Source organism: Cimex lectularius, unplaced genomic scaffold (assembly GCF_000648675.2).
Source record: "Cimex lectularius strain Harlan isolate CLEC.00 unplaced genomic scaffold, Clec_2.1 scaffold31, whole genome shotgun sequence".
NCBI classification, from domain to species: Eukaryota; Metazoa; Arthropoda; class Insecta; order Hemiptera; family Cimicidae; genus Cimex; species Cimex lectularius.
The window spans coordinates 356,885-374,861 of NW_019392645.1; the positions used below are offsets into that span (position 1 = coordinate 356,885).

The window sequence follows — 17,977 nt, forward strand, 5'->3', positions numbered from 1 at the left end:
AAATTAGTCGTCCGGTCCGGATTTGTGGGGAAAAAAAGTTTAGCGGAACAGTTGAAAAAATCGAACCCGCCCACTGGTGCACGTGGGGTTGTGACACTTGGCCGAAGTTTACAGGGGCGAAGGTTATAAACTTCACTTTTGTTTTCGTTCTTCTCGGTCCGTATCTATCTTCAAGACAGGAAGACACGCCGCTTGACGAGTTTCCACCGCCAACATGGAATCCGACAACGTCGAGGTCTCCAGCGAGATGGACCATTTCCAGAACCTGTCCATCAACAGCAACGACTTGCGTTTCAAATGCGTTTTGAAAATAATTCACATGTTTCACAAGGTATGCGAGGATTTTCTTCGTGGGGGTGTTTTTTATTTAAATTTCTGACCCTGCCAGGCTTCTCGGCCACCATCGCACCACGGAAGATGGTTTCCGTCCATTTCCCACTGGAGATGGGTGTCCTGCGTGGCAACGTACGCCCGTCATCCACATGGGAATTCAATGCCGACCGTTTCGCCGAAAAAGGAAAACCAACATTAACATCCGTCGCATAAGCATACAAACGCAATTATAATAACATCTATTACTATTAACTTTAAAAAAATCTTAACAAACGCCGCGCGGTCATTTGAAATCATCCACACCCCCACCTCATGATATAAGAGTTATTACTTAAAACAGCCTCTAAGAAAACTTAAAGTTTAATGACACCATCAGAATCATCTTCTCAAGTATTAACCTCCCGAGGTTAACTCTTGGTCCTGCCCACTGTATATATATTACGCAGGGTGGGCGACCAAGTCCCGAGAGGTTAAATGCCTGGGTAGACTCGTACCCCATCCCTAAAAGGTCTGGGACTTGTTCGGCTCACGTGTCCTGCATACATCTCTTAGACTTGTTCACAAACCCGAAGATTTTGGACCATTTTATCTTGGGGAGTCATCCATTGTCTGCTCCTTCAAAGATTTCAAATCTGGACCTAGCATACCTATCACACTATGTGAGGTAGTGCCTTGCCGTTTCTTCTTTTATTTCGCAAAAACGACAAAAGGGATCTGGTAGAATACCCATTACGGAGAGGTGTCTTCTCAGTGGGCAGTGGCCCGTCAGGATACCTATCAGCCTCCTGATTCCCTTCCTTGAGATAGAGAATAGCCATTTCGATTCTGCTGGTTTGATCACCTTAACATCCTGCCCACTGTCCTGATGATATCTTGGGTGCCAGGGCACAGGGGAATTCTGGGTAACGAAGAGGCGGACAAACTGGCCAGAAGAGGATCTGCAAGACCATACATAGGCCCCGAACCTATCCTTGGGATAACAAAAACAAACACAGAATCCTCCATCGCAGAATGGATCCAAACAAAACAAAGAGAGAAGTGGATAAACTCTAGCGGTGCTAGACATAGTAAACTTATGCTGAAACAACCCTCACCAAAATTGGCAAAAACACTGCTGCAATTGGAGAGGGCAAAACTCAGAGGAGTGGTGGGACTACTAACCGGTCACTGGTATCTGAGAAAACATCTACACAATATGGGTATATACAGCGATGACCCCATTTGCAGATTATGTAATGAGGAGGAGGAAACAGCCACTCATATCATTTTCGAATGCGAAGCAACAGCTCAATGGAGGTTTAACCTAACGTACGAAAAAGACTCAGGGAACCAAGTTGCAGCAATAACAGTCAATGACCTGATACTTCTGAGAAGAAGGATTGAGTCTATTGACTAAACTAGGGAACTGGGAAGGTACAATAAGCCAGAAGGCTGCAGTGCCTGGGGAACACAAGCCCCGCTTCCCGGCATCCCTTCCACCATACCATACCATACCATACCTGCCCACTGTTATCAACAGCAATGATTTCACCCCTCAGCACTCGTACATTTTAAATCTTAACATATCACAATCGTATTTAAATTCAATCTTTCATATTAGCGTTCAATCGAGTAGAGTACTTAAACATCATCGCTCAAACAATTCGACTAGTCTAAATGAGGATCGATGAGGTACACCTTTAACCTTCACACACACACTTTTAAATAAAAATTCACAAAAAACATATAATTATAGTTTCGCTGTTGTAGACCACTGTTTTTCTTTTAAAAATTAGCACAGGAGAATCAAAGAACCTGTAGTTCAGTTGTTTCTAGCGGTTTCACACACATGCACACACACACACATTCTTACAAAATACATATAATTATTCATTTCGCAGTATTAAAGTGGGCCTGTTTCTTTTAAAAATTAACGCATGATAGTCAGAGATTCACCACAGTGATCTGGTGGGTTTCCTTCTTGTTCCCTTTAAGGATCCAAAAAAGATTTCTGTCAATAGCCTCCACATCGGGCTATCTTCCATGTAGCTCAGTCAGTTCTGGCCATTTCGGTTCACACATCCTCGCCGGTTTGAATCTCACCAGTGATAAATAGAGGGCGAAGAAACCAGAGATGATAGGCAGAGTAAAAAGATCTTCAAATGAACAAACTACATGCTGGGTACTTTCCTTTAGCTCAAAACTTTAAATCTCAACATATATCTGATACTGATAGAGATGGATACTAGAAAGAGGAGGCTTTCGCTCCCAAGGCACAGTAGCCTTCTGGCTTATGTAACTTCTTAGTTCCCAAGTTCAGTGCAATCGATTCAATCCTTCTTCTCAGCCCTCCTTTTACAAAGTTGAAACTTATAACTTTAAAAAAAAAAAAAATGACATTTTAAATTTATAGCGAACAAGATCGAACATTTTCTTTTTATATCAGAAATACCTTAATAATTCTTAAATTGGTCATAATTTTTAGTATAAAAATATGGTACAGCTTGGATTCTCCCTAATGATATTGACCATTGATGGTGGTTTGTTAGATTTTCTCTACAGGTTCTTGTATAGGAAAAACTGGTCATTTTAGAGAAGGTGCCAGTAGGAGAAGTGTAGGTGATTGCTAAAAGCTTGAAATCCCAGGAGAAAAAATTCTTTAAAACAAGCCTGTGAAAAAACCTGAAGTAATTTTTTTATAGTTCAAAATTGAAGTGTTAGAATCACTTTAGTGTTCTTAGCCTCTGAGGTTAAACCTCAGTCCATCCTGCCCAACATTGACTTTCTCATTTAATACCCGAGCATGTTTTGAATCTTAACATTTGTCATATTAATTTTGTAACATTTTGGATACAAAGTGAAATTCCATCTTGCAGTGTTGAACGTTTGAAATGTTGAAAAACTGTTTTATTTATATTACAAGTTTGCTAATCATAATTGCATCATTTCTGTTTACCTTCAAAATTATACTTTTATTTAGAATTTTCTACAAATTGTTCTATACTAAAATTGAATTTGAAATTCTATGCTAAACACGGGTTTTTATCTATTTTTGTTTTATTTTTAGAATGTTATAGTTTTATTCATGTTTACTCAGAGCTATGTTGCAATCTTGAAACATAAAATATTTTCTTGTCATGAACCAATTATGTGATCGCAATAATGTAATACATATATATTTTAGTTGCCAACTTCATTGTTTTGCTGTGTTTCATTCTTGGATTGTTTCGCCTATTTGTGGATAAGGAAGAAGATGGATTGCATTGCATTAATTCAATTTTTGACCTACAAGAGGAGGAAATGGCTGTGGGAGACTGATTTTAATGAAACTTTTTTTTGTGATACTAGGTTAAAAAATATTAGACACTTATACTAGCCAACTTGTCCTAGGAGTCTAGAGAAAAAATATTTTAAGTACTTTAAGTATGTTTTTAAAATGCACTTTTCTATTTTGTTGTCCATTTCGTTGTTAAACGACGTTATTATATATATCAGTTGATTTACTTATTTTTATGTAGTGCAAGAAACAAATGAGCAGGATTGTATTAATTGAGATTAAACATATAAAAACAAACTGACATTTACAACAAATTAGGCAAACAAATAAAAAAATTGAATTTAATTTAAGCACTCTTTAACGCCCTTAAATGAGTACTTTTGTAGTAGAGTAGTAGACAATTATTGGCTAGATTTAAAAAAAAATTTCTCCTTTGTCCAGTGTTCCACTTGAAAATTAATAACTCCTTTGGATTTTATCCAAATTGAATCTTAATACAGTCGTTGGAAAGATTAATTTATCTTCTTTCAGTCTTTGTTAAAAACGTACAACACCTAAAACGTTTTATTGTAGGTATCAGTTCTAATTAATTTATGGAGACCAAATCTATGCTGGTACATGTTGTTTGTATGGTTCTAAGCACCTGTGAAGTTTCTTGTCGATAGGTGGAGTCGTTTCAAAGTTATAACAATTCAATTAATTAAGGTTTTTAGTTGAGATAAAAAAGTCAATCTCACGAGCTGGATTCGAACCCACGATCTTCGGCTAGATACGCCGCTGCTCTACCACTTGAGCTATCGTGACTTAGATCCGCTCGGACACTAACCCCCCATCTCAACCCCACCTTTTGAATTTTCCCTCCTTTTTGCCATTTTTCATTTTGAATCTCACTCGTGATATTGACTCAACTAAAAACCTTAATTAATTGAAAGATATTAATTAGTCAAGAGGACCACGAAAACTAGTGAATTGAACATGTTATAACTATTTTTTTCATTTCATCCAAAACCTTACATAAAAAGATTAATTAATTGAAAGAAGTAATTTGGTCAATAGACCACTAAATATAATGGGGTAATAACTATTTTTTGCCATTTTCTATTTAAAAAAAACCTTACTGAGCCGTTTGGAGGGTGAAAAAAATTTAAATAAAAAAGTTTTTTGATTTTACCAAAAATTTGTATTCAGGGTTTTTTGACAGTGTAGAAAACCATTTTTAACTTGGTTTCTTGCTAAAAAAAAATATTCTCACCTACTTTCTAGGTGAAGACTTGAAGAATCAAATAACATACAAACAAACCACATATTCTGTGACAGAGCTATGAAGCAAAATGCAAAGTAGCCAATTGTGTGTATTATTTTCTTATTCTAGGTTTAAAAAAAAGTTTATAAAAATTTTAAAAAACATGCACAACAATGGCAGACAACTATTTTCATAGGAACATGATTGTCAAAAGATTTTAAAATTATTCAAGTTCCTAAAATAGGTGTTGTTTTCATGAAAACAAGTTCTTAAGGATTAGTCGTATTTCTGCCATCCTCTTTTGAATTGACTAGCTAATTGTTTTGGGATTAAAAATTTTAAACTTGCGTGTTTTAACGTTTTTTTTTTTTTTTTTTTTTTTTTTTTTTTTTTTTTTTTTTNTTATCGGGAAAAAAGGGCCAGAGGCGACGGTGGGAATCGAACCCACGACTGCAGCGTGAGAGTCTCTCATGCTAACCACTCGGCTACCGCGGCCCCCCCCCCCCCGGTATATTTATCTTTAAACGTAGGGTTTGTGTTAATGTTTATTATTGATTTTCAAAGGTATAGATGTATAAAGTGCTACTTTTTATCATCTGATTGTAATTATAGAAATAAGCTCAACAAAATATGTCTTTTGGATTATCTATTAATTGAAAAGTTATTATTTAAAGTCTTCATCTTTACTTTGCTTTTCTTTGCCCGAAGAAATATTACAGATAAAACAGGTTCTTTAGCCTGTAATAATGACAAACTCTAAGGCTTTTAATATATTTTTCAATATTTCATATATATTTGTCAGAAAAATTAATTCACACTGACTTTATTCCAAGCATGGTGTTATTAGAGTTAATAAATAGTGTCCAGGTGTGTTTAATTTACCGTATGCAAAAATCTTGTTTTGATTTTTTGGTTTTGTTTTGTTTACAGCAAGATACTGTGAGTGGTAGATTGACTGTTCTCAGGCGATTGATAAGAGGACTGGGAGCTACAAAGCACGAACTGCGTCAGGGTCATTATGCAAACTTTTCATGCCTTTTAAAGCAATTACCAAAAGAGGATTTTGATTTTTCAATGATACATAACATAATACTGAAAACGCTCAACCCCGCCTTAACTTCTAAACAAGTAAACATTTTACAACAAAGATTTATAATGAACAGTAATGTTTTAAAAAATCTTTTGTTTCTTTTTTTAAATTTTTTTTAGGAAACTGGTGAAGCTTATTTGGGCCAAGTGTTGGCTTATTCAGCTTTGGTACACACCAATCATCTAGATGACCAACCGGAGCATTTGGAAACTATCGCTTTAGCGTTGATCGACTTGAGCACAAAACGCTCCTATTTATGTGCCCAATGTTTCGAGTGTCTCTGTGTTCTTATTTCTAAGGTTGAAATTAATTATTATTAAAGTTACCGGTTTGGGTCAACATTTATAACATTCTTGTCCTGCCAGGTTCCAAAGGAATTTGTCAATGAAGGTTTTCTCCAGCGGTTAAAAGCCATTAACAGCTACACACTGGATAAATTACTTTACCTCATGTATCTTCAAAATTCTTTCCCAGAAAGTGGAACTGTGAAAGAGGTCTTCGGAACAAACAAACTTCTGTCAAAATCAAATGCTTCTAAGTTGGCAGAATTAATTATGGTATGGAAACTTTAAACAAAACAATTATTTTTCAATTTGCTTTAAACAAAAGTTAATTATTTGTTATATTGTTGGTGGATTTAAAAAAAAAAATATATATATATCANTTTATAGACCCTGATTATAATTTGTTGAAACCACTTTAAATTGTGCAGCAGAATTAGGTTATTAATATTTGCATGTACATTTTTTAAAACTTTGCTGTTTGCTTATAACTATTATTTGATTTTGGCCTATTTAACAAGTTTGAGATATATTCAAAAGGAATATTGAATCCAATAAATTCATTCATTTCTACATTATTTTAAGCATTTGGGTCTCGTAAATAATATGTTTTAATATATTACTTATATTACTGTTGCAGAAATCCTCCTTTAATTATACGAGTGAGCATAAATTTTATGAATCATTCTGCACAAAGATAGCGAAGAAAATACGATTTACCACCAGTTTCTGGGGAGCTGTTTGCAACTTCATCACGGAAGAGAAAAAAATGAAGGAAGCCCACCCTCCTTTCGCTATGGTTGAAGCTTTTCTCAAAATGTGTGCAACCCTTTTGAAACAGGTTATAAAACAGGATTTAGACCCTAAATACGTAAGTCTTGCTTTTTATTTCACTCGATGATTTATTGTAAATTGTTTAATGTCAATTTATTGTACTTCGCAGGTTGATATACTCATTCAAGATCCTGTAGTGAATGTAATATTAATTCACGGGCGTAAGCACTCTCGCATGGTGGCGGGTATTTCAGATTCAATTTGTTTTCTGCTTAAGAAAGTGGACGATGAATCTCGTATGCGCTTTTTGAAGAAGATAATGTTTCCTCCACATGGAAGTTTGTCTTACGACAAAATGTCTGGTGAATATTTCATTATTTAACATTGGTTAGACTTCGAATACAATTGCAGTAAAATCTATCAGGAAGTGAAGCCAGGCTTGCGTTCTTCAAGAAGGTGGACGATTTGAACGTTTAATTTTAAGCTCTTTGTTTTCTTATTAAGTAAACAAAAAATACTCTTTGTTACAAAATTGAACATAATAATAAAAAAATAATCTAAAAATTAAGTTAAATGTTCAAAATGTCCATTTTCTTTAAGAACGCAAGCCTGACAGATTTTACTCCTCCTGAGAGTGATCCTTCATTTTTCACTCATAACTGCACAGAATACCTGAATTCTTACTGTAAGATCTAACTTATTTTTGTCAGGAACAGAATAGACATTTTTAAGTTTCCCATGTGTAGAAAGAATTCATCGGGGTTAAAAAAAATTTAATTTTACACCGGTGATAACGAACCTTTGGGAAATTAATTACATGTGTTTACAACTCATCACAAGGGGCAACTTTTGTTTAACTTTAGACAAAAACTCTGTAAACTTGTAAAATTTTATATTCTAAGCGATTTGGTAGAAAAAAAATGTGTCATGGGGTGGAAACACTCTTTCCATTGGTTTATTAAAATTCACAGTAGGGTTAATGCCCTTCCTATTACAATATGCACAGCAGACATTTCTGTTTTTCTCTAACAATACAATATGCTTTCTTTTACTGACGACACACCCATCCTGCCATCTAATCCTGATCCTTCCCTAGCTAGTCCTGACACCCACCTCCATTTAAATGTTATCCAATCTTGTTCTCACAGAATGGAGAATAAAAATTAATGAAATTAAATCCACCCACATCTTCAAAATTCCTCACAGTCCAATTCAATGGAAATCCCATTCCATTTACAGAAATTTAGCACTACCTGGGACTACCACTGACAAAAGATTTAGGCCTAGTGCACATGAAGCCTTTTCTAAGTGAAATACTGAAGTTCAAAGTAGAACATACACATGGTAACGCGTGATCAACCCAACTGGCGATTTGAAATTCTCCTCACCATGTATGTTTCCCTGCCCCAGTTTAGATATAAAGTAACTAATCAGTCTGTTCAGATCAACCAGAGAATTCCCCCCCCCCTAATCATCATGGCGGAAATGTACCTTGTTGACACCAATCTCCTGATCGACAAAATTGAAAAAAGACCTGCGTTGTGGAACGTGGAGTGTAGTTATTTTTATATTTATTACAGCTGCTTCATATCTGTCCCAACCTTCACAAATAAGTGTGTGGTGATTAGTGACTGTTAATCGATAATTATTCAGAAATTGTGAGATGTAGGTTTCAGAAAAACATTTTCTTTATCGTGCCAACGTTTGGCCTGGGATGTACAAACATTGTTTAGCTTAACAAACATAAACATTTAGCTTTCCTTTTCCTATTTATCCCCTTCTATATAATCCTGAAAGGATAATCTGGCCGAACCATTACCAACATTTTTTTCCCCGTCATCGGCTCTTTTCACCTCAAAGAAGCCGATGCCTTATACAAAAATGTCTTTTCTATACCGACTTCCTTCCCCACCTCTTCAAAATCCAACATAAAACAGCAATATGTCACTGGCACTCTCAACCCGACATGCAAGAATGGCACAATTACACAGAAGACAAACAATTTGAGTGAGTAGAATACTTTGATTGAATATAAAAAAATATATTTTGCATTGTATAAATTCACTTGTTTCCACATCCTACTTGTATTTGTTAAATGTAAACAGTGTAAATCCCAGGCCCTGAAGATGATCTCAATAAAGATCGAAACGTTGGCACGATAAAGAAAATGTTTTTCTGAAACCTACATCACACCAGACCGCATCTCACGATTTCTGAATAACTTCACAAATAAGTACATCTCATCAAAGACCACGTTTTTCACATTCTAGTGATTTAGAGGTGGTTTTACCATCAAACAGTTCAGCATCGCAACATTACGGAAGTTCTGGAGCTTTTTAAAATTGTGTAATGCCTAGAGCTTTTAACTTGTTTTACAACATATTGTTGAAAGTTGATGCACTCTCGTTTTGCAATATCAACATTATAGATTTTTATGACGAGTTTTTCTTCTGGCAGGTCTGGGTGATTATCGTTCTTAATCAAGTGCAAAAATTGTCAAGAGCAATTTAAAAAATAATTAGCATTTCAATTATATAATTGAAAATTTTTGGTTCATAATCATGTAATTTTGTGGCAGAGAGTAACAAACATACTATTTGCGAATCTATCTCTTGAAAAATGATGGCCCCAATAGTTCTTTTGTCACTGTGTTCTTAGTTTATAGTGTTAATAGAGATACCACAGACAAACGACTTCTTTGACTTCCATTGTGAAACTGCTCTTGTCCAAGCTCTCCATGTGTTCACCACAAGCGCCCATTTATGTGCGATTGATTGCACGATTCAACGGCCCATGTGTATTAAGCCTTAACATAGAATCCCCATACATGACAGAAAAGACGAAACTGATGCTACAAACTAACCCTTTAGATTACTTGACCCAACTTACACTTTACTCACCATTTACGAGACCCTCCTGAGTCCGATATGGACTTGACAGAATTGAAGTTTTGGTTTCAATAAAAAAATCAAATTCCTACAAAATCGAATCCATCCAATCAAAAATACTAAGAAAAATATATATATTTTTATTTTTTTTTATTGGCCTTATGATCTTGCATATTAGCCATAGTACGAATTCTTGTGTGTTCAAATTGGGGGTTATCGGGAAAAAAGGGCCAGAGGCGACGGTGGGAATCGAACCCACGACCGCGGCGTGAGAGTCTCTCATGCTAACCACTCGGCTACCGCGGTCCCCTAAAAGAAAAATATTGAACTCTAAAATAAAAATAAAAACATTACACGGATTTCTTGGATTTTTTTAATAACCTTTATTCATACAAAATGGATATTTTTAAAACTTGCTGCCATAAAAATTAATTTTTTTTTTTAGATATTTGTGAATTTTATTCACACCTACACAAACAATCAAATAAATGCACATTGTGCACAGTGGAGTTTTTAAATATTTTATGAGAAGAATGGTTCTACTGTGGATTGTTTTAATTATTTATTTATTTTAGGATCAAAAATGGCATCATCTGTCATTCTAATGATGGGTGAAAATAGTATTAAAGAGCTTGCAGAAAATTTAAGGGATGTTGTAGACACTAAAGCGGTACCAAATAAAGAACGTTTGATCGCTCTGAATTTGTTTTGCGCGTAATTATACATAAATTTAAAAATTGAACTTGTTTTTGTCCATTGCTAAAGCTTTTGTTTTTAGTTTGCTCAGTCACCAAGCCTGCTATGAAAACACTCAGTGGCGACTTGAAGGGTTGAAATTTCTGTTGAGATCGGGATTTTTTGCTGATATGAATTACAGTGCCGAATTTGCAGGTATAATAAAAATTAATATTTTGTTGCTTTTTCCATAAATATTTTCTATATAAACACATACATTGTTTGTGTAATGCATTTACATAATGAATGTATTGTAAAAATTAATATTTTTTATTATAAAAATTTTAATTTTTCATTTATTTTTTGTTTTTTGTTTCAGGTTTGATTAAAAATGCTTTCTACAGCCAGATTGCAAATAGATTTCCAAGTTTGGCTGCTTACACAACTGTTCTGAAGGATCTTGTAACATTCATCAATGAAGGGTTAACAAAAAAATTGTTAAGAATTAAAATTGACCCAGAGGTTTGTTTTTTCATTATTCCTCTTTTTCATAACTGCTACACTTTTTTTTTTTTTTAATTTTCTCTTTAGAAAATTGACAACCCTTTTTATGTTAATTTAAAATTGTAGATGGCCAACACTTGGAAACATGCAATGAAGCTTGAAAAACATATGGACTCTCATTTAAAAAATAACAAAGATGAAATCATTCAGTCGATTTATGTTTTGACACTATACATGTGCTTGATTTTATTCAAAGAACAGGAAGACACAAAAATTAACCTCCAGGTAAATAAAATATAAACAAGCGAGACACAGTTAATAAAAATTCAAATAATTTTCAGGACATTGGCTCAATTTTCTATAAGCTAACAAAAGACGCTGCCCAGGACAAAGAAGGCCCAGCCTGGATCGAAGTGATTATGGATTTATTTTTAAATCTATTGTCAAAACAGTGTTTCAGCCATAGACACATTATAGCATGCATTTTTAAATATTTAGTTCCCCATGTTAACGATCAGGCATTCACTCAGTTAGTCAGTGTAAGTACTTTTCACGGACTTTTTATTTGTATTATAATTAATTAATGAATAATTGTAGGTTCTCAATTCGAGTTGGGCGCATAAAGTGTTCGAAGATGGTCGTCAAGCAGATGAAGTCAGCGATACTTCCAGTGAAGGCAGTGCCCAAGAGTCGGAAGATGATGATGAAGATGATGACACAGAAGAAGACGTACCGAATCAAAATGAATTTTCGAAGGAAACTTTGCAAGAAAAATTGCGTGATATTTTGGGACCAAATGGAGATGATATGGTAAGTGTTTTATGACAGGTTAACATGTTCATTATGGCACTGATTTGTAAAGTTACTCCTGAAATACGGGAAACATTTCGATTAAAAAAAAAAAATTATAAAAAATCTTTAAAAAATTTCTAAAACATCCAATCGAAAAATGGTCTTTAAAATAATAATAATAAAAGTCAGAAAGTACAGAATAGTGTCAAAAGGCAGTTGGATCTAAGCAGAGACCAATCAGCGGGGCGAGTCAGTGAGAAGTGAGAAGCATTTCATGATATGAAAGATGACCTGGTGGCCAATGGGCTAGTGAAGCCAGTGGACCCTGGGTTTGAGATTTTGGAATAAAAGCAAGGTAGTGATCAGTCCCCGAGAGGCAATCACAGGCAGAAGTGTCTCTGCGAGCAAAGGAAAATATAAAGAAAGTCGCAGCGTATGTGTTCTGTAGTACTGTAGACCCAGTGTTGTACATTTTACGGGTGAGGCAACTTCCAGAGAGGTTGTAGGTCACAGCGAACACGGTGCAGCTGGAGGGGACCTAGGTGTTGAAGAGTGACCTTAAGGGTTCTTCTTTTGCTTTATAAAGCCTGATAAGTTGAAACTCTAGGTATTAAGTCGTAAATTCNTTTTACTTCTACTTGTACTTTTATTGCAGCCTTTTACCGTTTTTGTAGGCTTTCGGTGTTGACACTTCCCCAATGAAACCTTCGTGCCCAACATAAAATTCTTTTTCTAAATAAAGTTTCACCCCAATTCTCCGTCTCTACCACCACTCGTTTCTCCCTTCAACACCCCCCTCCCTTCACCACTGTGGTACCACCAACGTAGGTTGCAGCCGTGGTCAGGAAGGTGTTGTAACATTGAGAAAGCTATACCAAAGGCCTGTGACACCGATTCGATTCCAAAAATACCCCCAACGCCCTAGAACAAGCTTTGGAAGCGGGGGTTATCTAGGGGAGGTGCATCGTTCTGGAATGACATCTGTACATGGGGAAGGGTTTAGTGCGACATTCCAGAACGACAGCTGTAACGAACTTGTTAAAAAATCTAGTGTAAGAAAAAAAATTCTTGTTGAGTATTTATTTTGTTTTTATTGCAGAGTGATGTTGATGTTGAAAATATAGGTGAGGACGAAGGTCATAGAATTGATGCAGCTTTAGTTGAAGCTTTTAAGTCCTCTGCTAAATCTTCGTTTAATGGATTGAATACTAGAGAAAATAACACCATGTATTTTCAAATAAAGTAATTTTCTTTCAGTTTTTAAAAATTGTTTGTAAAATTTCACATGTTTAGTTTGTTTTTGTTTTTTGTAGAGTCCTTGACTTAATTGAAACTATTGCGAAGTTTGGGATGAATTGCTCTAAATGGCTTACAATAATTCCAGCACTTATAAATTTATACAAAGCAGCAGTTACCAAGAACCAGAATGCTCTAAAAACCAAACTCAGGTATGATAATTTTATAGCATGTCAACTTTTAAAAGTTCAATAAAGCATGGAAATGGTTATTATAGACTATATAAATTATTTTTATTATTTGATTTTTTTTTATCTAGGGGTACCATTCATAAAATGGTGTTTTCTAAAGTTCTCGCCAGAGAAACCATTGAGGAAAGAGCAGAAGTGGTTACTCTGCTTCAGCATTTATTAACACAAGCGTCCTTAGCATCTGGTGTCAACTCCGAAATAAGACCACAACTCTCAGCTTTCAGTGTCTTTCTAATCAAAAGCTTTGAAAACATGGAAAATGAACAAGGCCAAAAAAGCAATAATGACATTGTCAATCTTGTTTCCAAATTTCTTGACGATTACTTCTGCTCGAGGTGATTTTTATGTTCTTAGCTCTGAGTAATTTGCTTGTATCGTTTGAATTGTTTTTGTGTACCACTGGTGTGTTCCGCTATTTTTGCCTATTCAGTAAGTGTCTGGATTGTAAGTAAATAATAACAACAAGATAGGCACACCATGGGTATCTGGGACGACCGCAAAGTTGTCAAATGCAGAATTTTCAGACTCTCCAAAATAAGTTCATTTTTATTTATTTATTTTATTTTACAGCAAGTGCCATTTATCGTTAAGTTTTTTTAAATCTTTGATCGAATCTGTTCTACCTGGAATGCATAAATATGTGAAAAAAATAGCAGAATATTCAGCTTCGAATGAAATCAAATGTCAAAAAAGGATAGATGCGCTCAGGTTGTTGAAAAATTATTTCAATAATGGCAGATATTTTACTAACATAACGCCTGAACAAAAAATCAATATTAGAAAGTGTGGCAATTATATCCTTAAATTTGATGTGAGTTCTATCATTTTATTTGTTTAAACTTAAATATTAACAATTTTTTATTTAATTTATTTTTTTTAGGATGGAAGTAGTGGCGGTTTGAATTCAAACTATTATATTGCCCTTTGGAACCTTATAATGGTGTTCCTCAAAAGCAAAGCATCGTCTTGTGTCAAATGGAATAAATGGAAGACTCAAGTACAAAACACTGTTTTCCCAGCTAGAAGACCTGTCATTAAGAAAAAAGAAATGAAACGGTTTAAAAAAATGTGTTCTATGCTAGAACTTCCAGAAGAGATGTAAGTAGAATTTATCTTTGAAGTTTTACCAATAACTATATTGATTGGCCTGACACCTCGGCATCTATCTAATTCTGCTAATGATGCACTATTGGTTCAAAATTCTTAAACGTTATACACTATTAAAAAAATTATCTTTTAACATTTTAATTTTTTTTCTTTCAAAAATCAAGGGATTTGTCCAAACCGAAAGATGACGATTTTCGTTATATTTGCCCAATTTTATCAGAAATCATAAGGCATTATATACAGGGTGAATTGCTACTGTACTTGTTACACGAGTAGCAATTCACCCTGTATATATTTACATATATATTTATATATATATTTGTAACAATATTTTTGACCATTTAAAGGGTGGGTATGGATGTTTGGTCAGTTATCAAACAAAAGTTTGAGTGATTCTAATTTTTATTGCACCATATTTTTTCATTGCACCAGGTAGAGTTAATATTGCACAATATTTTCTTAGTTAGGGGTTTTCCAAACCAAAAATTTACGTTTTTTTGTTTTATTTGCCCAATTTTATCAGAAACCATAAGGCATTATGATCAATTATATTGCATAATATTATGACTTGTGCAGTATTTTTGACCATTTAGGGCTGGTATTGAAATTTGCTCTGTGGCTGGATAAAAGTTTGTGCAAGTTTAATTTTTATTGCACCATGTAAAGTTAATACTGCACAATATTTTTTTAGTGTATGTAGTGTTTGTATAAATTGAGATTGAGATGTCATTCAATACTATTCCACAATAAAAGTATTGTGCGATGTTATTCTTGGTCTAGTGTTTGCTAATTTTTGGCTTTGAAATTGTTAACCCGGGTGCTCTCATTTAAAACTTCGCAGTTTGAAAAATAAAAACTTCTACTTGTCAGAATTACAAAATTATTATTGGTAAAATGTGCATAAAGACTTCCAGTATTTTTTCTTTTTTTTTTTACATTTTCTAATGGGGTCACTATCTTTAAAAACAGAAATAAACATTAGCAATGTCCAATTGGACTAATGTGCAGGGTGATTCGCTACTCATATGACAAAATTCGTTGAGTGCTTCTACACCTCAAACGCAGCCAAAAAGTTCGTATGAACCATGGTCTGATTCTTGATTGGGGAAATGTAAAACCGCATTGAAAAGAGCGTTAATTATTTTCTTTAAAAAGGCACCCTTCTAGAACTTTTCATTTAATTTTTGTTTAAAAAAACAACCAAACACTAAATCTTGAAAAAAGACTCGGGGGTCTGGGCGCAAGGCGCTCAGACATTAAATTCGTGACAACGTATCCTAAGACAAGGAACACTCAGCACAGAATAACAATAAACATATACCACAGAATAACAATGAGGACACAATTGATTATATTATAATTAATATATTTTAAATTTGCTTCAGTTGTCAAAGTATTGTCAATCGAACGAAGCGATGAGTCATACATTTGAACAAGCTGATAATACCTTCGAACGAGCCGATCATGCACGATAGCCAGAGCGTAATACAGCGATGAGTCATGCCTCTAAGCACGCTCGGCTTTAATCGGTTACTCTCGGCTCGAGCGTAACAGGACACCGATCGTAACGGGGCAATGAGTCATACTTTTTTTGCGAATGCCTCCTAGCGTTACCGATTTATAAGACGTTGTCACATCAAAACGGCAAATTTAAATTTCTAAATAAACTAAATTTGCAACCTCTTTTGAAAAATTCATAGTAGAGCTTGGCCAATTTCATAACAACTTCTTCGTCTTTAAACTTTTAAAAATTTTAATTTGCTAGCGGTTACTTTTTTAACATTTACATTAATTTTACATTTTAATTACATCAAACCAAAATGCAGAAATTTCATGCTAAATAGGAAAAAATTAGTGAAGGTGAGAAAGCGGGTTAATCTAGTAATTCAACTTTTTATCCTGGGCAAAATTTATTTTCAAATAAAAAAGCACAAAAAGAAAGAAAAATGACACAACTAAAACAGAGACAATAAACTTAAATGGACAAAATATCTACACTGAATGTAGACTAAAGAAAAGAAAAGAACCACACAGAATTTGTAAAACTCAACTCTAACCTAATCAAAAAGGACAAAAATATTTTAAAAGTTTGGAAATGTTTATTGTCTCTTTTTTATGTGTTTTGTTTGATTCTTAAATTGAATTTTTTTTTTTGTACATTTTAATTAGGAAAGAGTTGGGCTTTGCAACTTTGTCTTATGAGCATTGAATCACCTTGTATAACTTGATAATAAATCTGAAAAAATCTCACAATTTGGAACAGATCCTTTAGAAGTGAAACTGTTTTTTACCAATTGTGAATAGCATATAAACATATTGTGTATTTAGAAAAAATAATGTGCTTTTATTTTAACCCCTTTACTGAAAGGGTGCCAGGTTTGAATCTGAGCAGCTCTCCCTCAAATATAAGAGTACTTATAACTGTTTCCCCCCCCCCAGCATCAAAATCCTGTGTTGCCAGGTAACAATAGTTAGTTAAGCTGTAAAGTGCTTTTTATTCCTTTTAATAAGTTTTATCTTTTTTAATGCTAATAAATATATTTCAAACCGCATAAATTAAATGGCTTTTATTTTTTGCTCATAGGTTCACTCAAGAATTGCCATCCCAACCAGTGGCTATGCCTACCAGGAGATCTGAGAAAAAACGCAAATCGTCGGAAAGTGTGACAAGCGATGACGTTACCGATGTGAAAGAAGAAAGCGTTGGAACATCAGAAAACGTCCAACCGGTAGAAAAATTGGGCAACAAAAGAAGGAAAATACATGTAAACAAGTTAAAGAAACAGAGCAAAATGTTGAGAATGGAGGCCATGAATGAGGGATTAGAATCAAATATTTTTACCAATGCTCATCTTTCTATGGATGAAGATTAAGATAAATTGTATTATGAAATATTATAATAATATTTTTGTAATATAACATATATCTTATTTTGTGTTAAATATATAAATGTTTACCATAAAATTAAGTTTATAAACCTTTTATTTTCATACGTTGTTAAATTGACTGCATAACCATTTTTGCATTGTTAAGGATGAACCATGTGAAATCAGTGTTAATAAGTGTATACATATGTGTTATATAAAGTAGATGTCTAATTGTCAAAGGCATAAATAAATTGCAATTTTCTATATTCAATTTGAACGAGTTTCATTACTCATGTTCAAATGATCCTGACTTTATTCTGGCACTTAAGGAAGGGTACAACCAATTTAAGTCAGTCTACAGAAACGTGGGACCTCCTTGGGTGAGCCAAAGATAAAATGTACGATTTATCTTTATTATTACGTTTCTTTGAACAGGCAATTTTGAAGTCTTGAATCATCCCTCTGTACAAAAATCTTCAGATCATCTGCATAAATCAAGAAATGTGCTGGAGAGAAACAATTCACAATGTCATTGATAGGCCCCTTAAAAAGAAATGGTCCAAGAAGTGATCCCTGAGGTACACCGGGGTCGTTTCCATTTGAAAACAAGTACAAATATATTGAAAATATTGTGGATTTTTGTCTTTTACATACAGAACAATCTCCATTGTTACAAATAT

At 34.2% G+C, this 17,977-nt stretch overlaps 1 protein-coding gene across 1 annotated transcript; it reads left to right on the plus strand.

Annotated features, from left to right (window-relative positions):
* The first annotated feature begins 100 nt into the window (after positions 1-100).
* Positions 101-17,568, plus strand: LOC106670452. Its single transcript, XM_014400811.2, has 18 exons — positions 101-331; positions 5,763-5,960; positions 6,042-6,221; positions 6,288-6,479; positions 6,844-7,074; positions 7,147-7,339; positions 10,441-10,579; positions 10,644-10,756; positions 10,920-11,062; positions 11,171-11,329; positions 11,386-11,583; positions 11,642-11,854; positions 12,936-13,078; positions 13,150-13,284; positions 13,392-13,658; positions 13,894-14,134; positions 14,204-14,421; positions 17,015-17,568. The coding sequence occupies exons 1-18, from the start codon at positions 215-217 to the stop codon at positions 17,301-17,303; spliced, it is 3,369 nt and encodes a 1,122-aa protein (XP_014256297.1). The 5' UTR covers positions 101-214; the 3' UTR covers positions 17,304-17,568.
* The last annotated feature ends 409 nt before the right edge of the window (positions 17,569-17,977 follow it).